Genomic DNA, 27262 nt, shown 5'->3' with positions numbered 1-27262 from the left:
CATATATATCTTTGTGGGGTTTAATTTTTTGTGCTGTAATTAATAAGGTTTTTTTTCCATTTTTTGGTTTTAAATTCTTGTTTAAAAAAGGGTTGAGGTACCCATTGCCTGAATCAGATCAAATGTATTTGTCTGCAGGAAGAAAGGTGATGCTCTAGGTATGCCAGTGTGAAAATGGCAGATTGAAATTGCTATGACTTTATATTGGACAAAATTACATAGATGTAGATGCTTCTGACAAGACTCTCCTGGTTTTTGAGTAAGATATAGCAAGGCAGTACTTGGTCTGTGGGCCAAACCCAGCCTTCTAGCCAGCTGCTTTGCCTCGCAGGAGCCCTTATCCACCACATCTTCCTGGGAAGAGGCGAGCAGGCTTCCTGCTGCACCTCATCTGAGAGCCATTCCTGCTTCTCTGTGGGTGGAAGGAGGAGTGTGAGAGGGGAGGAGAGGTGAAGAAAGTGGAGCAGGGTGCACAAAACCTGTCGACCGTCTCCCTTTAGTGAAAGTGTGGGCACTCTGAGCTGTGCCCATGAGGAGGCATCTGTATATCCATAGGGCTTGATCTAGCCCATGCTCTTGCCTTTTTTTGGTTAATAATCACACCTTTAATTAAAATATTAATACTTAGATACAATGCCTAGGGGATCATTGGAACTGATAGGTGATTGACTGTGGTGCTGTGAGTTGTTCAGGCAGCTGAGAATTGCTTTTGGGTAGGAATGCTGAACCTGCACCTTTCTCCATGCCAGTTCCCCGTGGCTTGGAAGGGGGCGGGGGGGTGGGGTGGCAGGGAGCCAGCGTTAGCTCTGAGCTGGCGTCAAAGCACCAGGGGTCTTTCCTGACTCCTAGAAGGAAAGAATTTGATCTTTGCAGGTCACTGTGAGATGCACATTAATAAAAACAACATGAATTGACCCATTAGAAGCCAGAGAGTAGAAATGACTTTGGTTGACTCTTTCTCACTCTCATTTTACAGCGGTGTAAATACAGATCATTACTTTCAGAAGAATAGATGAGGTTTAATCATGCTCACTGCAGAGTGCTAGAAACATCAATAGTTCCCAATAACATAGAGGAGTAGTTCCGTTCATGCCAGTTAAATGACTCAGTAAGGAAATTGGTCATCGAAAGAATGACCGGTGTTGTACAAACATCATGAAATGTCCTAGAAAATTAAGAACCATACAGATCATACAAATCACTCATAAACAAGCAAAGTGTTTTGAGCACTAGCCTTTGAATAACAGTCTATAATTGGAAATGATGAGTGAAAACACACTTTATAAACTGTTTGTTACTACGTCACAGGACAAGTTTCATCCCGTTGTTTTGGAAAGGGAGGGTGCACTATAACCCTCCGTGCACCTGGCCTGCTTGCACAGCCAAGGTTTTCATTCTGTAACCTACATTAAATGATGTAAAAATGTAGCATGTGGGAAAGATTAAAGCCCTGATTATCTCATGGGAAAGTATTCTAGTCATGTTGTGGTTTTTCCTTTGGTTAAAGAAGGGACTTCAGACCAGAAGCCTTAACAGCCAAATCGACAGAATTTAGAATCTTTCCTAAATTCTGTCATTGTACCTTTGCTGGCTAAGACATTGCAGAGTGTGATTTTATCAAGACTGAATCTATCCTTGTACCTGCTATCATGTCAAAATCTAAAAATTTTTAAAACCTGTGTGACTTATTCCCAGAAAGACAGAATATCTAATTTATGCCTCCATTGACAATGCTGCTTTAATTAATTTTCTTCATCTTTTTTCTTGTTCCTCTGCTTCTCATATCTCATCTGTTTGCATTGCCTAGATTTTAATTAAAAAAACCTCTCCTCTCTAAGGAGCAATCTGAAGTGGCAAAAATAATCACTTAAAATATTACAGTCATTAAAAAATTGGCTGCGGTCAAAGCCATGCATTTTCAAGTTGCCGACAAACGATATTTTCATTTCCTTTTAAAGTGCATTTTGTATTTGAATAGCATACGCCAGCCAGCCTGGCTATCAGAGATGCTCCTCCAGCTGGGTGGGCTGCGTGACAACTCCTTAATGGGGGAAATTGATGGCCCTCTGCTCGTGTAGAGGTGAAGGCATACTGGGCAGATTTCTTTCCATCTGCCGTCAGCCCTTTGCAAGCTGGCACTGCCCAAATGCCCAACACATTCATTCCAATGCAAGAAATGTCGCCAAAAAATAAATTGTGAGGCTACAGCTGTCTGAAAGATTCATCAAGGCCATTAGGCCCGGGAGAGATAATATGAAGAGGTGTATCAGTGTTCGTCTCTGATAAAAACCTAATTAAATGATGGTAGAGATGGCTGTGGATACTTTAAAGGCACAGAGGTGAACAACATTTTCATGGGAGTGTGGGGACGAACCTCGGGAAGATGATATGCAGCACCTCAGCCAAAAATCTGTTACACTGAGGAATTTCACACTAGTGTTTTCTGTTGATGCTTCTCCGAATGGCGCAGTTGCATCATTTAGTTGCCCTCTGTTCTGCTCTCCAAGTAAAGAAATCCCATACTGTAAAGCCAAGAGGTATTTATTGATTCGCAAGTTTGAGTTGAACAACTGGGACAGAAGCTGGTTTGGGTGAACTTCAGTGCTTCTGTTTACATTCCCAATCTTTGTCTTTTGAGCTTCTAAAAATCTTCAGGGCTGTGTCCTTAGCTGCAACTGTGGCATAGGCTGATCTGGTTGATGCTTGTACTACTTCACATGGCAGGGTGAACAGGAGACCTCCAGAGGTCCCTCCCAGCCAAGAGGTCACACTGAGGGTAGCAGATGTCTCCTTATGTGGTGCTCTCATGCAAGTCTTTAAAAATGTGGAGATTGTTCAGGCATGCTACATGATGTAGGATCCCAGATCTTACTTGGGACCGTTAAGCCATTTAGAGGTTACAGAAAGTTGGTCAGTATTTATTTATGAAAACAGAAATACATCCAGTTGGAAAGTACTTGCTTCACCAAATCTGATTTCCCTGCTTTTGCTGACCAATGGTTTTAAGCAGTCCTAACTGAAACCCTTCTGCATTTCAGACGATCAAGAGGCTTTCCTAAAAGCACCTACCAAAAAAAGGGGAAAGCTGTAGGTACAGAATGTAAAATGTAAGAAATATAGAGTAGGATAAAGAAGGTGACAGGCTGTTGACAAAAGTTTGGTTTTGAAACCATGCACTACTCTCTCCTGTAGTCTCTATCTTCAAATTATTAGGTAGTGCCCGCATAATGTACAACAGAAAGCTCACCTGAATTAATAAGACTTGCTGGCTCTCATAGACCACTTGGCTAAGAACTGTACTCATAGACTAGAAATATTCATAGATAACAGCAATTTTAGCATGAAAATGTATTTTTTGTAGCAGTGGTACCATTGTAGCATCAAAGAGCCCTGAGCAAGGAATGTACCACTGCTGCATCTTCAGGCACAAACCAAACAGATAGCCTGTGTCCCAGGAAATTGCCATCCATTTCTAAACCAGGAGATAAGCTGGGGCTGGGGAGATGTGGGAGTAAAAGGAAATATTGCAAGACGGGAGAGCACTCATCCTGGTAAGCAGTGCATTCTTCAGTGTAATCAGTGACAAGGCTTGTTGAGGAAAACACTAAGGAAGTGTCTGGAGGACATCATCTTGTGGGGAATTTGCCAAGCGTGGTGGGCAGAATGGGCACGGGCATGCAAGTTTGGTCATCTCATGAGCAGACGTAGTGACAAGCATCGGCAGTCAAGGAGAAGTGAGCCACAAGATAGTGCATATGGGATATGGTGGGGGCAGGTGAGGATGAGCCACACAGGGCCTTGAAAGTAGGGAAAAAGCAGTGATACCATAACTATCCAGTAGACAAACTTTAGAAACATAGAAAATTCAGAGTGAAGATTAGATTGAAAGCAAATCCAAGCATGCTGAGATATGGGAAAGCATCCAGCCAATTTTCATTTTGCCCTATTCATGCAAAGCAATAGCTTAACAATTGCAGCTAGTGAATAATAGTATTGATAGTGCCAGATTAAATTAAACTGGTTTTTTTTTCCCCTTGGGATGACCACAGTCCCTGAACAGAACTTGGCTTCTTTCCATCTGGCAACAGGCAGGGGTTGTTTATTTAGGAATACAACAGTTTACTTATGGCAGGCTGATAGTCCCTCTCCAGTTGCAAACAATGGGAAATAGCTACTGTTGTGAAGTGGCTCTGTTCAAGTGCCTGCAAGTGTCCTCTGCGCTATTATGTAGGTGATTTGGGAGAAAACTTTGTTTAATGAAGGTTATCAGATTTGTCAAAGGATTTATTCTCTAAATTAATTTTTCCTCATAAATTAGTTAACTTCTCAGTGTTGTGATTTGTGCAAGGACACACTAAATGTTCCACATGCTTTTAATCCCCTTTAAATAAAATAAAACTGTGCTTTAGTTCTAGACCTGCAGCTGATGCTTCCATGGTAACAAGGAGAAATATCCTACAAGTTGTTGTCATTCGGCCTTTTTAGTTACAAAATTTACACAGCAAGTTAATTTGTTCTTATCTTATAAATCATTTAAGTGTAAATAAAAATGAAACAGAGAACAAATTTAATCTGGAATTCATAAAAGAGAACTCTACACCTACGTAGAGAGATCTGCAGTATCTCCAGTTTAGGGAGAACTTTATCCAGTTAGTTTCAAAACGCGGTACGTGTTCATTCCACGTTTTTCATCACTTTAAAATGAGAAAAAAAAAAAAAAAGACTTGTAAAATTCAGTCCTTAAATACTGGAAGTATATAGGCTACCACTGCAAGTGTAAAGCCTTTAATTTGAGAAACAGGCAACACAGTATCAGAGTATGTAAATTGTACTTAGTTCTGCGTTTCTAAAGGCTTGGATTCAAATCCTGGGTTGAACCCAAGAGAAAATGAGTCTGATAGTTTCAGTTCAGTCTCTAATCTGTTCAAGCCCTATTACAAAACCGCAAAATAATCCAACACAGTCAGCAGCCTCCTGGATGTTGAACAAGACTGACAAGGTAGTTGGGGGTGATGCTGGTGAGGGACCATCTCCTGTGGAGCTTCTTTTGCTCCTGGAAAATTTGGCTGAGTGCTCTTTGAGGTTATTCACCCCTCAGCAGCCCATCAGATGGAAAAAAAAGCAGTAAAAGCAGCGACAGATAGCGACTGCTTGGAAAATGAAAAGAAAAATACGGAAGCTAAGTGTGAACTGGGGGTGATGATTATACAGGCGAGGGAAACGTGGCAGGTGGGAGAGGACGAGATCATGAGCAGAGGAGCTCTGGTCCTCACTGGGGCAGCACAGTTCACGCAGATGGGGCTCATCCTCATCTGCTTCACCCATGAGCACGTGTCCAGGGTCCCAAATGGTGGCATTGGGGCAAAATGTACCAGAAAATGATGGCCCTCTCTCAGAACTTCTTTAAAAGCCATACCTGTGTTTTGAGCATCTTTCGTACTCTCTTTAAAGGTAATGAGCTTCTCTTACTGGTTTCATAGGTATGTAGAATAACAGGAGTTAAACCCCAGTCTAAACTTCTCTTCTGTGTAGCTGTTCCATGTGAGATTCAAAGCTAACATCAGCAGAGGGTGGTTTGAGCCATACGTTGTGTGGTTCATTAACACATACAATATGCATAAAATATATATTCATAGATACTGTGTAGCTGTATATAAAAGAATAAAGACATTTTTACAGAACTAATGAAATAAATGATGCTTTTGAGCTTTCATGAAGGGTTGATCATACACCACTGTATAAATAATTACTTATTCACCCCTTTTCCAAACTGCCCATTTATTTATCTTGACAACCTAAATGGAAACTCCATCAGATGTACTTCAGTAAATATTCTGTTAGACAGCAGAAGGACATACAAATGTTAAATGATAATGGGGTTATATTTGGTTTGTGTGTATTGTAATAGGTGGATTTCATCAGGCAAGAGATTACTGATTACATACCACACTGTCAAGTATGTACTTACATATAACTTAGCACCTGAGAAATAAGTAAGGCTTATAAAGGATTTTCCAAAGCTTGTATGCAATTGTAATAACTAGCTCAGTAGGATCTATTTGTCTGTTTGTTTCCTAAGAGATGAAGGGTTACCTATAAATTTGAATTAAGTTTTAGCCTGAATATTTATTTTTAGTGTATTTACTTGACTGCCTGCAGATAATAGGAGTTTTGTGGCAGATTGATTGACGGATAAAGGATACTTTGCTGCTGTTCAGCAAACGAAGAAAATTCTGAAAAGCAAGAACAAATTATTCTTAAAATTCTGATCTTAGCAATACCTGTGAGCATGAAGGATAAAATCAGTTAACAAAAGCCATTTCTCAGTCAATTATAAGTAACTGCATAGTGCAAACAGTGTTTTTCAAAGAGCAGTAAAATATAAAACTGTTCCGTTAATTTCTGCAAGTTATAAAATATTTTATGTGTAAATTATTCTGCCTTTTCAGTGGCAGCAGCTGCATATATGGTGCACTGTGTATATGGTGCATTAACAGAGCAGACTTGTGACAAAATCTATTTAATTTCTGTGATAAATTATCAACACTTCAGAATCTTTCTATTGCTTTGACCTTTCTTTGGAAGAAAAACACTTTAACAGCAATTTGTTTATTTTAGAAGTCGAAACAGTCTTTACACTTTTATAGTGTGTTTATTTCTCTAAGTGATATTTAGTCAGTGTTAATAAACATAGAACTGTTGTCATTTAACTATAGACCAGACAGTCTCTATACAAAAATCAGACTTTTAACTCAGATTTTTTTTTAACAATGTGTAGGCACCTCTAGAAACGTAGTCACAAATTACATTCCTAAATATAAATTAATTGCTAAGTTATTGGCAACCATACTGGAAAATCATCAACAAAAGAATTTCAATTATATCTTTTTTTTGCATTGACAAATGAAGGAAGAGTTATAGAATCTGACAAAAATGTGTTATTTTATACTTTGCTCATAAAATCCCCTGTACTGGGCAGTTTTAATTTCTTGCCACATCTTTTTCTTTGTTAAAAATTTAATTATTCACTTTTGTGGCACTACCATGACCTTTTTAAATGCGGAAGAGGTGATTGTCATACTTTCCCTCGGCGCGGTATGAAGGGGTTCATAGACAAGAGGGCACTGCATAGACTATACTGAAAAGGACAATGCAATTTGGCATTATTGGATCTCTTTTTCAGATGTTGAACTGTGGTAAGAATGCAGAATTATTCTAATTAATAATTTGTTATTTCACCTTTCACTTCTAATGCAACCAAGGTTTCCCAAAAAAAAAGCGTTTGAGCTAATTATTACTTTTATCAGTATTCATTTTAATACAAACACTTCAATAAAATGCCAAGTTCTCAGTTTGCACTAAGGCCAGCTAGATCTTCTTTAGAAGCTTACAGTATCTGCTTCAGCCACATAGATTTTGCAGACTTTTACCATTTTGTCAGACACACAAGAAGGCAAATGTAGGATGGGAGAAAGAAGAAAATCTCTACTGTAACCACCATGTGCTCCTCACAGACACCTTCTTCCAGGTCAGTATGCCTGGAGAGTCATGGTCGTCGAGGCATGTTGGGGCAGACGCATGACTTCATTTGATGCTGCTGAGGTGGTATATACAGAAACGCAATAGGAAAAGCAGATGTGTTGGGTGTGGGGGCAGCTTCAGGAGAAGCTGTATCACAAGAGCTAGTGGCCTATGGAGCTATTCGTTATGCTATTTGAATTAAATATAGCAAATAGCCTTTTCACTCCTACATTTCAGGCCCAAAGTTTACTGTATGGCAATGCAAGCAATTTTAAATGCAAACACCTCTGCTGGCAAAACTTAAGGCATGGAAATCTGATGTGTTTCACAGAATGAAACTCTTACACTGAACAAAATATCTATAGCAATATTTGATATACTACTAGAGTTATTTGTACACACAGTTGTGTATGTGCCAGACATAATGGCAATACTTTAAAATAGAAATAAACACTCAAAGATATAGTACATATCTTTTCCATGCAAACACAGTTTTACAATGGTCTGAAGTGCATTAGTAGGGAAGCAGGCATGAGATGAGGACACAATCATCGCTGGGGGTGGGCCCAGAAAGATAAAAGATGACCATCTATTTTTTATTTTTATAAAAATAAAAGGCAGCGGTGAGTCATTAGGTAACGTATAGCTCGCTCTGAGCTCTGACAGTGCATGAGCAGCACAACTGCCCTTGCAAACACCATGTAACGTCACCTCCTTTTGTCCACAGCATAGCTGCCAGTCGGATGGAAACTCCATCTACTTCCACGGGACAGAAGGCAGCGAGTTCAATTTCGCCACAACCCGGGACGTGGACCTCTCCACGGAGGATGCCCAGGAGCAGTGGGCAGAAGAGTTTGAGAGCCAGCCTAAAGGGTGAGTCCCCCTCACCTGCGTGGGGCCCTAAGCAGGCGTGCAGCATCGCTTCAGGGATCAGGAGACCGGATAAACAAAGAATTGCGTTTTGTCTTTGCTGTGTAGTCAGGGAAGATTGTGACTAGGATAAATAGCAATACAGTAAATAACAGGTGATTGTAGATTTTAGGAAGGAACAAGTCTGGAAAGCCCAGGAGGAGCAGTCTGTCTCCAGACCATTCTGTCACCAAAGCTTTTAATGAAAAAAGTTGTGCTTGTAAATTATATAGTCATTCTGAAGAAACACACAATCATAGAATCATAGAATCGTTTAGGTTGGAAAAGACCTTTAAGATCATCGAGTCCAACCGTTAACGTAGCACTGCCAAGTCCACCACTAAACCATGTCCCTAAGTGCCACATCTACCCGTCTTTTATATACCTCCAGGGATGGGGACTCAACCACTTCCCTGGGCAGCCTGTTCCAGTGCCTGACTACCCTTTCAGTGAAGAAGTTTTTCCTAATATCCAACCTAAACCTCCCCTGGCGCAGCTTGAGGCCGTTTCCTCTCATCCTATTTCTTGTTACTTAGGAGAAGAGACCGACCCCCACCTGGCTACAACCTCCTTTCAGGTAGTTGTAGAGAGCAATAAGGTCTCCCCTCAGCCTCCTCTTCTCCAGACTAAACAACCCCAGTTCCCTCAGCTGCTCCTCATAAGACTTGTGCTCCAGACCCTTCACCAGCTTCATTGCCCTTCTCTGGACACGCTCCAGCACCTCAATGTCCTTCTTGTAGTGAGGGGCCCAAAACTGAACACAGTATTCAAGGTTGATCTGTTTTTTTCATTCTGTGACACCTGACTGTTTTTAACAAACTCATATCCATATGAAATCAAATTCCTTGAGAAATTCATCCCCCTCTGGATCCCTGCTGTGAGCCACGCTTTGCCATGAGAGAGCTCCTGCTTGTGCAGAAGGCTGCAGGTGCCGGAGGAGGTGGAGGCAGGACAGCTGAAGCAGCAGCCTGCTCTCACCTTCCAGCAGCAAGAGCGTGGCCATGTCTGCTGTGCAGGGACTGCTGCAAGGGCAAAGAAAGTAAAGAGACCATCTAAGACAGCAAAATTACCACTCTTGCCAAAATATGAGCAAGCTTTAAAGAAAGAAAGTGTCCTGGTAAAGAAGTATCATTTTATATACCTCAGTGTATAAATTCTGGCAAAAAGAAAATAACTAACAATGTGGTCTTGATTCTTTTTTATTTAAAAAAAAAGAATTTCATTAGTTGCTGTAACCCTAGGGCAATGAGAAACATACACTGTTAATTTATGGGTCTCAACTGAATGTTGATTTTAACCTACAAAGTGCTTCAGATCATTAGCAGCTGATTCAAATGCTGCCTATGCTGTGCTGAAGATAAAGAGCACCTTTTAAGAAATACATGCTAATGTGTCCTGGGGACACGTGGTTTATCTGGGGCTTACAGAAAAAATATTCACTGTGAACTCTGTCCCGGTTTGAATAATCAACCCATGGCACAGCGGGTGCTGTTTCAGACAAAGGAAAGAAAATGAGTACGTGTGTGTTAGGTGACCATTTGGGGTACATTTGAGATGTTCTCTTAGTCTCTTTTCCATCTTGAACAAACAGGATGGGAGTGCTACCTGGGGACATCTGCCCTGTCTGTAGATCCCGTCTGTGCTGGACCAGGTGTTTAGTTGAGCTAAGGTGGGCCAGACCCCTCATGGTCAGCTGTTCTAATCAGGACACCTCCTTCTTAGATAATGAGTAAACTTTTAAAAAATAATTACAGTAGTAAATGCTGCAGTGAGTAGAAATATGGAAATAAAATGCTTATGCCATACACTGGTTAGCAAATGCACAATTTCTTCTGAATTAGGAATATTACATTTTCACTGTCACACAGCGTCTAACCCTAATCCGCAGGCGCTACCGCTCCCATCTAGGAGCGAGGCCGGGAGCAGCCGGCAGATGCATTTGCGCTCTCATCCTGCCTGCAGTCCCAGGAGCCAGCTCCTGATCTGCGTCCCTGCACGTTAAATCTCGGTGGTGCAGCAGCCTGCCCTAGCAGGGGGTAACTTTGTTTTCCGAGGCACTAAGCAGCCCGCCCACGTCCTCCCAACTTTCTCTTTTTTTTTTTTTCTTCTCTTTCTTTTCAAATTTTATTCTGTATTAGAAACTTCCTTCTTTGAATTGTTGCTGTAAGAATGGAGGTTTAAATTGCGTGCAGCCGTGAATACACACTGAACTCAGGTGATGTTGTGGACTACATGCCCATCGTATAAAATTGTCACCACCCCGTCTCCCTTTGCGACATTTCCGTGGAGTTTTGCTTTGGGAATTGTACACAACTGCAAATAGATGAGCTTCCTTAATTCCTTCTTAGAGAAATGTTTTTCAATGTTATTTGAACTACGTTTGAAATACTGTTTTACTGTGTTCAAATAGTCACAGAAACACTTTATACCTGAGACAGAGCTTGCAGGAAGTTCTCAGGCTCCCCTTTGCGACATCAGCTGGAGGCTGTCAGCTCTCAAAGCAAAGGCAAAAGCATCCCCCGTAAGGCAGAGCAAAGGGAAGCTCACATGTAGGGGTCACCACCACCTTCCTCTGCGCCAAATGCTCTCGGAGGTGAGACACCTGAGAGAGCTCAACAGTGAGGGCAGAGGAGCTTATTGTTGTTTTTAGTAAGCAGTTGACTGGTAATTTTTGCATGTCCCACCTAAAGCAACAGGCTGCATGGATAGGGATTGCTGTTGTTAGTACCACGTGTCCTCCCACTGTCATTCTGTTTCTCTTTAATTGCATAAATTAGGGCCTGATCCTAAAAGTGGACAGATCCTCACATCAGGCTGCCTCTGGCCTCTCTAGCAGATACATTGCAGCTTTGGACCTCCGTGTCCAGTAGATCTAATTTAGATCCATATATCGTTCTATCATCTGTTTTGTAAAGAAAAATTTCAAGAGGCATGTGAGGGATAAATGAATCTAAATGTAATGTTTAATCAAGAATGTCTACATCTCTGTCATGCCATCACCCAGGTTCCTTCTCCATTTATCCTTACAGACAATGTTTTGATGTATTTTTATTAAAGTGCCAGTTTTTTAAGCTTGTAGAACTTTCTGGTTTTCATTTCTAATGCTGCCTAAAAGGAGAGGATCCCTGGAAACATCCATGATCTACATCATTCATGACCCCGAATTGTTTTGTGGGTCACTACAGAGAGTGTTTTAATTGAGCTAAATAGAGCATACAAAAGATCAATGGAGCATTGTGAGATTTTGTCTTGTAAGTTGAAGTAGGCACAACTGTTTAATTTGGTACGTGCCATCGGCCCAAGAGACCCATTTTCAAAATGGTGTTTGATTATGTCGTACATTACCTTTAAAAAGTCTGCATGACTAAAATACCTCCCTCAGAATTAGGGTTAGGTTAAACTGTGCTTCCATTAACATATTTATATCAAAAAAGCCTTTTAGTGATGCTAAGCTCACTAATTCCTGTGTAAATGGCTGACAGTTTTAAAGCAGGATTTCCAAACAGGCGTGTTGCTGGTCTGTCACAGCTTAGGTCAATAGGGAAGCTGGCAGCTTTTAAGGAGATCCTAGAAATACATTTTGAAATAGTTGGAATGGTTAAACTGATAAATAGACTGTTAAGTTCCTGAAATGGCAGTTTTTGAAATTGTCATATGGCACATTGCTGCTAGAGAGTGTTTCTGCTGGAATTGGATAGGAAGAGGCTCTGCCTTCCCACAAAGGTTTCCGAACTTCATTGTTGTCTCATTCATCCTGAATCATGCTGGCTAGTTAAACAATTGGATTATCAGGATTTAGTGATTCTAAATAATTTGATTGCTTTATCAACCTTGTATTTTTAAAATACTTTATTATGAATTAATTAAGACTTCATCATGAGTAATGATGTATCAGACCAAAATAATGTATGAGTTTTCAACAGTTTCTAATCTTTCAAAATATTTTAATCAAGTTTTGAAGAAACCAATGCTTTCATGATGAAAACATATTTTCAATTAAAAATATTTAATTGAAAATTCTGCAACAGCTCTTTTAATTATCACTGAATAAAAATAAGAGAAAATGTTGCACAGAAAAACTGAGAAAGATTGTATCATCACATATTAAAACCACAGCGGTCTTTTTTCGTACTCTGTTCATGCGTTGGTTAAAAACTGTTACCCTAAATGCTCAAAAAGATGAAAAGACAGCATTTTCAGCTATTACCTACATGTTTAATGACTGTATAGCAGATACGACGGACATGTGGCTTTTCAAGTTTCATTGATCTATAAACCTTAGATTCTACAAAATGAAACAGAATGCAATTCTATGTTAAACATTTTTATGCCAGAAAAACAATGAAGATGATAGAACAACACAACACTAAATATTGGGTAATAGCATTCAATAAAAGCCTCATTTTTTTAGTAATTCATGCTTTTCTGCCTATTTATTTTAAATATTTACATTTACTTTGCTTTATTTGAGTCAACTGAGTTTAAAAACTAGGATTGAATATGTAAGTAATGTCATAGGAATCATATTTGAAACGCTGCATTTTGTTGTCCTCTGTAAGAGTAGCAGCAGCTACTTTTCTATGTACAAATTAACTCCTAGAACATGTTTTGTATGACTTTATCAGTAACGTGCCTCTGCACGTTCTCTGCCCACTGTTGATCTCTACAGGTGGGACATATTTGGAGCCGTCATTGGTACTGAATGTGGGACACTGGAATCTGGCTCAGCTATGGTATTTCTCAGAGATGGAGAAAGGAAAATATGCACTCCATACATGGACACTACGGGTTATGGGAACTTAAGATTTTATTTCAGTATGGGTGAGTATATATTCTTAATGTAATACAACCTGTGGAGCGTGTGAGTTTTAAATGGTGTGCAGTGTGCGTAGAACTATTTTAAATACTCCTCAGAAGAGGATAGCTCTGATTTGTGACTGTGATACCCATGAGGATGTGAGACTGACCATTCTCGGTCAGACCAAGAGTCCACCCTTCTGGATGCCCACACAGGTGTACAAACATAGTGGGCACATAAATAGGCCTCCCAAAAATATTCTCCCAGATGGCACTAACCTGCAGATGAAAATCTTTCTGAACTAGACAGGGCATTCTGGGTTTAGTAGCCCTTGGTGGGTGTTTCTTCCATGGATTTATCCAGCCATTTTTTTTTTGGCTGATGTAAATGTTTAGCTTCACGTTAAAACAGTTTAGTGTAGAAGTTATGTGAAGGTGTGTCCACGTAAGGTCAGTGTCTAAACTTCCTTTATAGTTAGAGGAGACGTGGTCAGTACCGTTGCTAGAAAAACCTGTTCAGCTCACCGTGAGATACCTGTGCTAGACCAGCTGAGCAGCTCCCTGGACTCCACTGACTGCATGGGTTGGATCTCCCTTGATATAAAGGAAGCTTGAGCACCTGGTGCACACACAGGTGTGGGTTCACTCTTGTTCAGTCCTCAGGCAAGATTCGTTACACAAGGACAGGTTGTTACCACTTGAGGTGTCCAGGCATATCTGAGATGTCAGCACAAGACTATCAGATATAACCCAGGATTTGTGGGAGAGGCACAGCCTACTGGAGTAGCAGGTAGGTCAGGCAGGTCCCTATGCAGTGTCTAAAATGATCCTTGGTCCTAGTTTTTATCAACTGAACCTGCCTGTTGTGCCCACAAGACCCTGTAGCCACTCCATAGTTAAACAATTCCTCATGTGAAGAAGTATCTTGTCTTGTACCTTCTAATTTCATTTGATGACCCTTACTTCCTATATTAGAAGAGATGGTCATATCTTTGTCATCCTCACCACGCCCTAGAGGATTTTTCAGGTACCTGTCGTACCCTCCCGCAGTCATATCCATGTGGACCTGGTGTTAATCCAGCAGAGTGAACAGAGTTGCATCCGAGGATGAGATAGAAGTAGCACAGAGGTGGGACAGCCTTACGTGGCTGAATCCACAGAATAGTTTCTGCTCAAAAGCTCTTATTATATTCATAAACATTGTCCTCTGCTAACGTATTGGCATGAGGGTGAGATTCACAGAGAGTGTGCTATAGTGTGCTACAGTCCTGGAGGAGGTATGGCCTACATGTGGCATCCCTCGTGAAAAGCACTGATGCGGTGTTAGCATCATCTGCGGGCCTTCCCTGCTGGGACAAGTGCAACCTCAGTGATTCACCAGGGCTAAGAAAGCGGCCAAGAACAAACCTGTCCTGCCACTTCCCCTCCCCACTGTTGTTGTCAGTGCAACTGCATTAGTTGGGTGTTGCAACAGACCAAAATCCCCATGAACGTGGTGGTTATCATTCAGTACCTCACGGTGTTTTTCCAGAACTTTTATTTTGCACGTAAAGGAAATTGCGTGAGGTTATTCTCTCAACACCAGGTTTAGAGGAGGTGAGGGTTTTTGCTTAAAAGTAGAGAATAATAGAATAATAAAGGAGGAAGCAGAGACTAAACTTGTGACCTCCGCAAGCAACCTTCTGAATCAACAAGAAAAAACACCCTTTATTTAATGAGTGAAAGACCTCATGTTGTTGTCCTAAATTGTTGCACATGTCCTCTGTGTTACATGAATTACCAATAAAGCACAGGAAAAAGAGGATGCTTTTTCCCAGTTCTTCCAAGCATTACAACACCTGCATGAGAAACAGGAAAGAAATTTGCCTAACCTTCTGAACTTTGGGGAGAAGTTGTCAGCACATGCAGGCACAGAGGATAGTGGGATATCACTTGAAAAATTTATTCTGTACGTACTGGTAAATTGCATAAATAATAGTTTAAACTTCAGGCAAGCAGAGGACTTGAAAGGACACATGGATGTTCCTTATTACAATATAATACACATCAAAGATGCACATCTTATCTAGCTCTCTGGACTGCTTTGCCTATTCCATTCCAATAACTGGCTATCTGTAGTGAAAATAGCAGAGAAAGTGTTTCATATATGCAACCTTTCTACTTTACAGACTTTTCAAAGAAGCTTCCTCATTCTGGGTTTTTCTGGTTGGTTTTTTGTTTGTTTGGTTGGTTTTTTACATATTTGCAATACCCATGGTGTACAGGGAAATGATGTTTCCTGTTTCAATTACAGAAACTCTGTTTTAAAACCTTTTTTCCAAAACACCAAACTAGTGTGATGGTGTCCATCTCGTAACTGTAATGCAGAGCTTAATGCTCAAATTTGCCAATACGTCTGCTCTCTCGGAGAAGGTTAAGAAGTGTTTTGGGTTCTACCAATACGAAGATATTTCAAATGCTGCCCCATTCCAGTGAGGCAACCATGACACACATGTTTTGTGAGATGAAACAGACTCCATTCATCCCTTTTAGGATATGGTGTAGATACTAGAAGCAGCAGCACAACAAAAAAGGTACACAGCAGTCTTCCTCATTTCCTACTAAGAGCAAATTCTCAGCTGCCAAACTACTTAAATACAACAGGTCCTCACACACGATCTGTGTGGCTGCACAGAGTATGAGTACTAAATAACAGTTTACTGACAAGAACTCAAAAAGCAGAGCATTTCTATGTAAATAGGATTTAAAGCATACAGATAGAAGTATTGCTTTGGGCACAGCATTTTCTATTAAAATTGTTTCGATAAGCTGATTAAGAGAGTTACTTGAGGTTTTGTAATTGTCAACCCCCTTGATCTGTGGCATGGTGTATCTGATCAAATAGTTCTTACATGTTGTGTCCTTAGGGCCAGTGTTCTTTTGTTTCATATCCTAAGTTAAATAGCATCTGGTTGCAATTATTTTTGTAATTATGGCTGCGTAATAGGATTCCACTTTCCAATAACAAGGGCTTCAAATAATTTTTTTTTGTCCCTCAAATGTGTGTTGTACAGGGGGAACTTGTGATTCTGGAGAATCCCATGAAAATGATGTCATGCTTTATGCCAAGATTGAAGGCAGGAGGGAACACATACCTCTTGATACCCTGACCTATGCTGCTTACAAGGTAAATCATCTTAAACAAAGTAGGTGGATGGGATGGATTAGATCAATCTATTTTTAAGCCATCACAGCAATGTTGTATGTTGCATTCCATAGGGGCAATCAAACGTGATCTTCCCAAGCACATAAATCATGTGCAGATCTCACAATGATGGGGTGTCTGTGCAACACAGCTCTGCAGTTATTGCTGATTACTCCACCCCAGAGCAGGACTGTGGCGTTGGCTAGTGCTAGCATAACAGGCAAATGAGCAACGGGCAAAAATTTTTAGCCATCATCTGAAAACTTTGGTGATAACACCTCCTCACAAATAATTACTCCTGTCTCCAGTCAAGCTCCTACGAGCCACGGTTTGATACTCAGGAGCTATGTCCTGAGAAGGTCAGTCATGGCCGGGAGGAGAGTGACTGGGAAATGCCTGGATGTCTTTCCTGTGCCCAGTGCAGGAAATTTCACATTTTATACTTCTTATTTCCATTTTAAATACAGTTGTGTGCCCTCTTAGAGGGTCTGCAGTGATGTGGGTATGAACTCAGTCATAGGATGTGGTTGCTGGCAGTGTGCGCAGGCAGCTTCTTCTCTGCCGGTAGCGCAGCCTCCTTCCAACAACATCCGCCACCCAGGCAGGACAATACGGACCTCGAGCTTGCTGTCAGGATCCTTCCTGGCTAGGGCAAGGAAGCACTTAGACCACGTCTACCCTGAGTAACCCAGCCCTGAGGTGTCCTTACTTTGCTGCTGTAAAATAGATAACAAAAATTGATACATGATACATATACATGTGGATGCACTAGAGACTGAAATGCAGTATGCTTATACGGTTTGTAGGAAATTTGGTGGTGAAGATGCAGCTGATTTCAAGCACAGGTCTGTGTGCATTTTCAGTGTACCTCTAGCATTCAGAGAGCAAATGTTTACAGTAGGGTTTGGCCTCGGTTTGGTTGAGTCACTCGCATTATTTCATTGTGCATGGCTTCCCTCCTCGCCTGCTTCTGTGTGACAGATGGGGTAGAACTTTTTTAAAACTAAGGTAACTGTACTTGTAAAATAATAAAAAATTAATTGGGGAACTTGGGGAGAGATAGAATCTGGAATTACACTGACTTAATTGTGGAGGTTTTTTTTAAAACAAGCAGTTTTAAAGCTGACATCTTCTTTTGACATAATAAAGGTCTAATTACGTTGCTTTAGGACAAAGGCTAAGCTTCGTAAAGCAGTGCTTTCGTTTGTTTCCACAACATAACATTCTCCCTAGATAGGCCTATGAACTCATGCTGTTATTCCATTCTCATGTATTCAGGCTAGACATGCCATTACCCTGCATTGGCTTCTGTGAGCTGAAAGGCTGCAGGACAAATATCATCTTCCATTACCAACTGAGCACTGACAAAATAAACTAGTATTTTTCAGAACACAGAAGGTACAGTCTTTTCTACAGCGTCTTTACAACCAAACAAACTGATCCCACTAAGGTGGTAAGCAGCACTGGTATCCAGAGTGTTAATAGCTATGCACACAATACAAAATGTGAGTATTTGGGATCTTCTGTGGAAAAAGGTGACTAAAAGAAGTTAACAGAAATGAAGCCAGGAGAGAGAAAAGTACATGTCTGGTTCAGCACATTTGAAGTTGCTTCTCTATTTTAAATAGTACCTTGTGACCCTTTTTAATATTATTTGTTTTATTTAAGCCTGATTTAATTTCTTTTACAGGTTCCATCTTTGGTTTCTGTTGTCATTAGTCCGGACCTGCAGACTCCGGCAACCAAGTTTTGCCTGAAGCAAAAGAGTCACCAAGGCCACAACAGGAATGTTTGGGCTGTGGATTACTTCCACGTTCTTCCAGTGCTCCCTTCCACGGTGACTCACATGATCCAATTTTCCATCAATTTGGGTTGTGGAACTTATCAACCTGGTAACAGGTACAACAGGCGAGATTTCTCTGTTGATTATCAGCTTTCTAGCACATTTTGGTTTAGAGTGTCTATATGAGTATTTGGATTTTTTTTTTTGCAGAAAGAATAAAGCCAATTTATAATGACAAATATAAGCTGCTCAAAAGCTAATGTTTACCTTGATCTCCACAGGCCCAGGTTTATATACCTCATATGCAATAAGGAGTCTATTAAATAGCTTTCCAAGTCAAAACTTGCTTTTCTTAGTGCATGATTCTGAAATATGCTCATGATTCAGAGCGACTTTTGCTCCAGTTTCTAATGGATATGAGATTTACCTTTTAATACTGTGTAAGGGGGAAAGTATTAAAGGCAGCAGCAGAAGCCTGCCCTACTGACCTCCCAGAGATTACTGATGCCACAAGCATATCTAATTCTTGTAAGACTGGTGATAAATGGCCCTCATTTTGACAACCATCAGTATGAGGACCTCACTGCCTGCACACTGACCACAGAACTCTTTTGCTGGCTTCACTTCATTGGAATGTTCAACATTATTTTTTTCATAGAGTTAAGGGGGAGGAAAAGGGAAAGAAGGGAGTCATTTGCTGCTCCATATTTTGTAGAATATTAGAAATGGTGGTTGGAAGGGACCTTCACAGGTCATCCAGTGAAACCTGCTGCTGCAGGTGGGATTATTACCAGCATGGGTCAGGTCAGCCATGGCTTTGCCTATCCATGACTTGAAAACCTCCATGGATGGACATACTGCTACCTCTCTGGGTGACCTGCTCAAATAAAAAAGTGTTTCCTAATGTTCAGTCCAAAACTCTGAAGACATGTCTTTATGGCCATTGCCCTTTCTACTGTGCCTTCTAGTACCGAGGAGAGTCTGGCTCTGCCTCCCTTGTGAGTGTCCTCCACACCATCACAGGCTGCCGTAGCTCACCCCTCCTCACCAGGCTGAGCAGGCCGGCTCCCCAGCCTCTCCTAGCTTGGTGCTCGAGGCCATGGACATCTTGCTCATCCTCTGCTCCACCTCTCCATTTCTTTACATCCTTCTTCAAATAGGGGATCCAAAACTAAACTGTCCACTGTCCCTCTTTCCTTATGTACATGTGAGACCATTTATCCTGATATTTTATGAGGTTTAAGTTACTTTATATTTTTCCAGAGTCAAGAGTTTAAAGTAAGAGACTGTAAATGCTTTCACATCCATGTCCCATAGCATTTACTTTCAACTGGAAAAAGCTGCATTAGCACTGAGGGTCCTAGCAGCCATGCAGGGCAGCGGAATTCAAGGGGCAGCAAAAATCAAGGCATTGCACTTATATTTGATAGGAAGGGAAGGCAGCAACGTATTTGTACATGGAAAGTGAAAACTTTGCCTGTAAACACTCCTGGCCTGTAAATATGTGATACATGAAGTCTCTGTCTCAGTCTGTTATCTGATGGGGATTAGTATGTATTTTGAAAGATTAATATTCTTCCTTCACGTAAAACTATTTCTGAAGCAGAAGTGAGCTTCTTCATAACAAAAGAAGCACTGGGTCCCCATTATCCCTACTTGTATTTCCCAAACACAGCAGCATTTCCCATCTCCTGGTCTACAGCATTGTTCGTAATGCTTTCATTACTGCAAATGTGAGAGACTCGCACTGAATGTATGCAGTAAATATGACCCTCCAAGGTATCAGTACAGTTAAATCTGAAACAAATTAGTGAAAACGTCCATAAACTGTTTTAATACATACTTACAATATCACAGTGATGGTACATTTAAATAAAGCAATATTGTCAGCAAATTATAATAAGTAATATTGTCAGCAAATTATGATGAAAAGGAAAAGTTATGATCCAGTAATTTAGTATTGAGGTGATGAATTATGACTTTTATAATGTTCCGTTGACATTACTTAAAATAAAACAGAATATTACAAGCTAATTTTATCGAGGAAATTACAAGAGTATTTCAGTAAAATACTAAATCCTTAATAAATCAAGCACTTCCTATACTACTTTTTCAAGGTCCTCAGAACGTAAAAGATCTAAGGATTTCCTTACATTCCTAGATTATAAAGAGTGGGTTTTTTAAATACGCAGTGAAACGGGGAAGGAAAAAATTCTAGTAATAGCTTTTTGAAAATTGAAGTTGTCAATGAACTTTTGGGAGAATGGGTTTAATAACTCATTATCATAGACTCAGTGGATGATCTCATAGAGTTTCCAGTTCTCTAATGTCACTGTCTGCACGTGGATGGTTTGGTTTACTGCTAGTCAATGAAACCAGAGAACAGCAGCCTTTTCCCTGGCAAATCTGGAGGTTTGGCATATGGTTATGTCCCTATGCCTCACAAAATTCACCACTGAGCACTCCAGGCTCTGTGAGGTGGAAGCCTCCAAGGACCACTATGGCTGGGCAGTGCACAGGCTCCCACGCCTCCCAGGGGCTCTGCCTGCTACGGGGGCTCTCTGAAGGGTGCCTTTCCCCAGGTCCCCTCCACTCCCTGCAGTCCTCGGTGGGGGCTGGCCGTTTTCACTGTTCCATAGTGCTTTTCTCATCTCCATTTAGGCACGATGGGTGGAGGAGGCAGATGACTGAGTCGTCTAATGAAGTTACTATTTGTCAGCCACAGAAGGGAAGAACCAGCCAGTGCATGAATGGCGAGTGGTCTTTTACCACCTGCTGAAGATGTAATGGTTAGCAGCTGGCAGTTATAAGTGTCCTGTGCTCACATGATGCTGTCTAGCTCTGATGAATCCAAGTTTTCTCCTCGTTACTTTTGAAACCATTTCTAGCTGAAATATAAGAGTAATGTCAGCTCATTTAACGCCAGCAGCATGAAAACACTGGCTAAATGGTGGCCAAACAAGGACTAGGTGTTTAGAGAATCCTCAGTCTATAGGCTACCCTTTTGATTTTTAAACACTCAGATTTGTTTCATGTTTGTATTTTCAGGATTTTTTATATTTGGAGTCTGCTTAAAATTATTTCATGTTTCAGCATCAGTTATTAGGAATAGCAGATTTGGTGGTTTCTCAGTGTTGGTACTTCTACATTCATATCTATACCAGGTAGGCTCACGATGTCTTTCTCTTTTCTTTCCTTCACTGTGTTATCAGCGTCAGCTTGGAGTTTTCAACCAACCATGGTCGCTCTTGGTCCCTGCTCCACACCGAGTGTTTGCCTGAGATATGTGCTGGGCCTCACCTCCCCCACAGCACCGTCTACGCCTCTGAAAATTACAGCGGGTGAGAGTATTCTCTGCAAAGCTGAGATGCAAGATTAGAGAAGTGAATTATAGGTGACAGAAGAAAGCAGCAAAGCACACAACCCCATGTCATCTTTCATTTTTTACTAGCTGAGGACAGCAAGGAAGGAGTGTTCTGGTCTCCCTGGCTGCCCAGTAATGAAATTCGAAATACATGGGGCTACTTTTGTGGTATAATACTATTTTTCTGATTCTAAAGATAAATTACAAAAAAACCCTGTGAACAGCATGCTGGCAATTAAAAGAAAAGTTATACCTTGTCAAAGCCACAAAAGTTTTCTTCTTAGTCAGAGGAACCATCAGTCAAAGCCATATTTACATCCTCAGACACCTTTACTCACTTGGAATCCCAATACTGGGTTACAATGAAGCCCATCCCCTGTACTTCTGCAGATGGAGATCATTGTTAGTGTCACTTTCTTGCATCAACCCTTCTCTTTATTAAGTCTCTTCGGTACTGTTCTGACCATAAAATGAACTGTGACATCTTGTTGCATAGCGCAGTCCCATGACTCTGTATCTCTCTGTATGCCAACTTCCACAGACACTTCAGAGCAGCGGATATGACCATGAGAAGAAAGCGTAGTCGAAGCATTGCTATGATCTGCTGACCCCCCCATTTCTGTACCATTTTCATAGGAACCATTACCCGCGGTGTGTGAAGGAAGTGTAGCCACTGTGGCTGACATGAGAATGATGGCCCAGACCACAGCACCCAAATCCTCTGTGCCCCTCTTCTTACCCCCCAAAGGGTTTCCACCAAATAGAGCTCAGTCATACTGGAAGGTTTAATGCAGTATGCAATTTAGGGATATTCACTGTGATGAAGGAGTTGCTAGAGCAAAGCAGGTTAAGATCTTTGCTGACTTCATGCATTCATACAGGGAAAAAAATGGCTGGGTTTTATAATGGAATAAATAACATTCACATATTGTATGAAAATATCATGGGCCATGTTCTTTTTTTTTAATTTATATTTTCAAAAGCTGTAGTAACTTCACTGCTTAATTTGAGCAGATTTTAGAATTAAAAAATTCTCACAAGGCTTCCAGTGTAAGTAAACACATCTGCAAAACATACAGTTGCTTAACAGCTATCAGTGTAAAATATTAGTATTTGTGTTATATCTATTTCAGGTGGAACCGAATAACTATTCCCCTTCCCAACGCAGCGTTGACAAGTGACACCAGGATTCGATGGAGACAAACAGGACCAATCCTTGGAAATATGTGGGCAATCGACAATAGTTAGTATTCTTATCCATGACCATGATACATCAGAAGAGTAAATTTTTATATGCCGCTCCAAGTGAACGTATTTTCCAGAATTGCAGGTCAAAGGATTTTCAGTTTGTTAATTTCCTCGTTGTCGTATCGGCACTTGGTAACAAGTGCATTTTGAAGCTAGAGGGGAATTCTGTCATTTGAAAAGACAATAGCCTAGTAGATTACCTTTTTTTTTTCTTTTAATTGAATGCTTTCCAGGAAAAGATATTGGTGGCAAGGGCTTAATATAACATTTCCTCTGACTGCTTAGTCCTAATTACCTAAATAGGTACTACTCTGTGCTATTAAGGACACGTACTGCGCCAGCCTAAGCAACAGTTACAGCATCTGGGACATATTTTTTCCTTCTGGACATAGAAGACCTTCATAAAGCAATGCTGCTACCAAACACGGACAAAATTTTACATTGTTTACAATACCTTCAGGGGGAAAGTACCATCTATTTTAGGGAACTATTCTTTTAGGAAATTATTTTTTGCCTACCTGTGCTTTAAATGGATGTGAAGAACTGGGAGAAGCTTATATTGACTTATATAATTATGAAACTTAGGGCAGAGGATAACTGGGGCCAGTCTTGAAAGGAAATACTTTAAAGCACAGAAAAAATATTCAGGAACACAGGATAAAATAGGTACATGGTATGAAATGAAGAAATAAGCATGGTTGAAAGGGCTCACTATGAGAAGGTGCAAATTTTCTAGCTTTGCTCATTAGCCCTAGATGTTTTGGGACTAAGTAAACTACATCCAGAATTTGCTTTGTTAGATTTGTGAAGTATGTAATTTAAAGATTTACGGTGATGTACCATGAAATTTTGTAGTGATTCCTAGTAAGGTTTGATATGGAGCCTGGGAATGGTAAACAGTTATATTTCACAAAATTCTTAAAATAGATTACTGCCTAGTTTTGAAAAGAAAATTCTTGAAGCTGCCTTGATAACATGATGCTACAAATGAAAGTTTTTCACAAAAAGTAGTCGCATTAATGAGAAGTAGCATCATCTTGACGTCTTTAGAGATGATGATTTACATCAAAAAGAAAGTTAAGGGAAAATTTAGGTATATATACATAAGAAGATGTCTGTGAGTATCTGCAAAGATGAGTTGGTACCTAACAAAATGCAGACTGTAAGTGTTGGAGATGCTCACGGAAGTTCACAGAAATAAGAGCAAGGTAAAATCAATGCAAGAATCCAAAGTCTTTACAATAGAACAAAATAACAAGATTTTGAAAATTTATGGACAGTTCATTTATCTGCACTACCTTCACTTGTACAACTAAATACAATTTCATCAAAGGATGCTGCACGCTCCACTCTGTACCGCCTCAAAAGCAATTTTACCAACCATCTGCCTAAAAACTGCCTGCTCTGAAATTTGCTTGAGGTGTAGAACCGTGACATGGGAATCAAGTCTCAAAGATGAACGTGTTTATGAGGTTTTGCATGCCTCCTTTGTTAGATACTAGCGGAACTGAAGCTTTGCACTTCAGTATTGTAGGGAAAGACTTACAAATATTGGCAAGACACTCAAAGTCTTGAAGAGAGGAAGATTTTCAAGGATTCAGCACTCTGACTTTTAGCTTCACAACTGTTTCTTATGTGAATTAAGTTTTAAATGAAATCTGGAAGCTGGCCATCTTTTAGATGCATTGGAAAACTGCCAATCTTCATAAAGCTTTTTTTCATTTTGAATGACATCATTGCATCTTTAACCCTTCTATTTTTACCACCCCCTCAAAAAGACCTCGAAAGAGACAAATAAATCAAACAGACAGAACAGAATTTTTGCACCCTGAAAAGTGAGAAAATCTAGAAATCACATGAAGTCTGATGGAGAGTTAGTTACAGGGAGTAGCTAACAGGGATTTAGAGTGCATCTGCCAGGGAGTACTGAGACACTGCTATGATGAGCAACATCATAAAGCTAAGAGAGGGAATAAGTACTGCTTGTTATAGATGATTTCAAATTGGTGGCTATTTGGATGACATTCCAAAACTCACAGTGCAAATGGATAACTCCAAGTAACAGGCATTCTTCAGCAGAAAAGATGACAGTATTCATGGTTAAGGCCTGTTTATCATAGTGTATTGAAAGAACAGTGCCCACAAGTTATCACTTTGGGCTACACTCAGATTAATGCATTTGATCTATACCCAGATTAATGCTTTTCTTTAAAGTAGTGCAATTCGATGTAGATTATGCTGAGATTTGCACATCCTTCCATCCTTCATATTTTTCACAAAATATCAACGCTGTCAATTAGGAGTCATTGGAGAAAGGTGAAGTAAAAGAGTAAAACAAGTCTGGAGTATTTTTGAGTGCATATGATTTGGAATTTTATACCATTTGAAAGAATCAGTGAAAGTGTATGATATTTAATAGTTACTTAAGACACATCAGGGCAGATTCTAATTCCAGTAAGCCCAGTGAAGGTAAGTATATGGATTTCAGTAAGAGAAGCAGTGATACATTTAAAAAATCTACAAGACTGCTATTGGAATGTGCAAATATTAGATTACATCTCTGAAATAAGATGAAGAAAAAGGGACGTCAAGAAAATGGTCAATGCATAGCAAATAATCTGATCTCATTCACAGTCTTAGAAAAATCAGGTACATCAATTAAAACATCGCTAGTCTCTCAAGCCACAGATAGACATTGCCCATTAAATAATAAATTACCCCTGGCTATTCTTGACACAGAGCAAAATTCCATTACTCAGTTCTACAGAAGGATACAATCAAATGTATTTTATCCTTTTATAGACCTCTTCCAGCTAGTGGGATTAAGATAAATACAATAACTGTCTTGTATTCGTCGTATTCTGTTTTTCATGTAACATAACCTTCATTTAACTTATTTCTTTTCCCTGCAGTTTATATTGGTCCATCTTGCCTCAAATTCTGCTCAGGGCGAGGACAGTGTACTAGAAACGGCTGCAAGTAAGAGTTGTAATTCAGTACTTGTATTTAATTTCTGTCACATAGTTCACTTGAAGTGATTTTCATTTCAGCCCTTGCTTTTTGAGATGACTAAATATAAAGCTAGCATAGCCCCCAGAATACATAAAGCTCACTGGAGAGCTAAAGATCAATCTTTCTAAACAGCAGCATATTTAATTTTTTTTCTATAATTTTCTTTTGGGAGAGAGTCTAACTTCCAGTTCACCTTAAAATGTGCTACAGAGCACACTGAAATGTCAGTGATGCATCCTTTATACTGGTTTTAGAGGTGATTTGGGACTGTACCACTTTTATATTAGATTTTGGGAAAGAACCACAATTTTCATAGTTCTAATATATCCCATAGCCTAACAGACCTCAAGGACAGAAGGTCAGCACTCCACTTTTTCTGAAAGTCTGTCTCGTTAAAAGTGTTTCAGCCTAAAAAGTAAAGGTACTTACTCAAAATCAGTAAGCACATTCAAAATATTGGTGTAACTATTTTTAGGTGTTAACAGGAGCACGACCGACGGGGCGTTTGGTTCTGTTACTCAGTTTCTTGTAATCGCATCTGACATGCTACAGATAAAAGCAAATTAATCATTTTACCTACAAACAACTGTAAATTATGTCGGCAGTATTTTTGTTCCAAAAATGAATAAAAATATTTCTATATCGTGTATTATGTGTAGATTGGTGGAGTGTTCATAACTGTGATTTTTTTTAAATTGGAAAAGTAAGTACTAGCTAAAAGAAAGTCATTGGCTCTGCAATACCTAAATAAAGTTTAAAGAGGTTCTTGGTCCTTAGATTTGAGAGGGACTTTGTAGGCATCTTCAGTTCATGAACAACTGCAGCCACTGTGTTGGTTAGCCAACCAACCACAGGAGAAGATGGGTCATTAATGACACTGTTCAATTTTCCTCACCCGCAGGTGCGACCCCGGTTTTTCAGGGCCGGCGTGTGAGATGGCTTCACAGACCTTCCCTGTGTTCATCTCGGAGAGCTTCGCCAGCTCCCGCCTCTCCTCCTACCACAATTTTTACTCCATCCGGGGGGCTGAGGTCAGCTTTGGCTGCGGGGTCCTGGCCAGTGGCAAGGCCCTGGTCTTCAACAAGGATGGGAGGCGCCAGCTTATCACCTCCTTCCTTGACAGCTCCCAGTCCAGGTGAGAGGGAGAGAGCAGTAATGTGAGGCAAAGAAAGTGGGAACCCCTCCCCTTCCAGCTACAACCTTGTATATTATTCAGCCAATTGTTTTAGCAGAAGGAAGAGGGTTTTTTTAAAAAACTCTGAGTTCTGTATTTTAACGGTGATTTCATAGCCTTGCCTTTTTTCCTTCTGCTTTGTAAACAGCAGAGCCCAAAACAGACTGGAGGGAAGTTATTGTACAGCTCAGATGGAAAATATGAAATGTTAATATCAAACCTGAGTGTCAAAGCCAAAGTGCTAATTAATTATTTATAAGGTTGTGTTTA

At 40.2% G+C, this 27262-nt stretch overlaps 1 protein-coding gene across 1 annotated transcript in view; it reads left to right on the top strand.

Moving 5' to 3' along the window:
* RELN (reelin) overlaps positions 1-27262 on the top strand; it is a 298352-nt gene that overhangs the window by 172453 nt on the left and 98637 nt on the right. The window contains exons 11-18 of the mRNA XM_087765536.1: positions 8249-8394; positions 13100-13251; positions 16281-16393; positions 18102-18310; positions 21407-21535; positions 22692-22801; positions 25719-25785; positions 26720-26953. Of these exons, the coding sequence (XP_087621662.1) occupies positions 8249-8394; positions 13100-13251; positions 16281-16393; positions 18102-18310; positions 21407-21535; positions 22692-22801; positions 25719-25785; positions 26720-26953 (1160 nt within the window). The remainder of the gene's footprint in view (positions 1-8248; positions 8395-13099; positions 13252-16280; positions 16394-18101; positions 18311-21406; positions 21536-22691; positions 22802-25718; positions 25786-26719; positions 26954-27262) is intronic.

Source organism: Nipponia nippon, unplaced genomic scaffold (genome assembly GCF_047370975.1).
Source record: "Nipponia nippon isolate SJK-2023a ecotype South Korea unplaced genomic scaffold, ASM4737097v1 scaffold_3, whole genome shotgun sequence".
Classification (NCBI taxonomy): domain Eukaryota; kingdom Metazoa; phylum Chordata; class Aves; order Pelecaniformes; family Threskiornithidae; genus Nipponia; species Nipponia nippon.
This window is presented reverse-complemented; position numbering and strand designations above follow the sequence as displayed.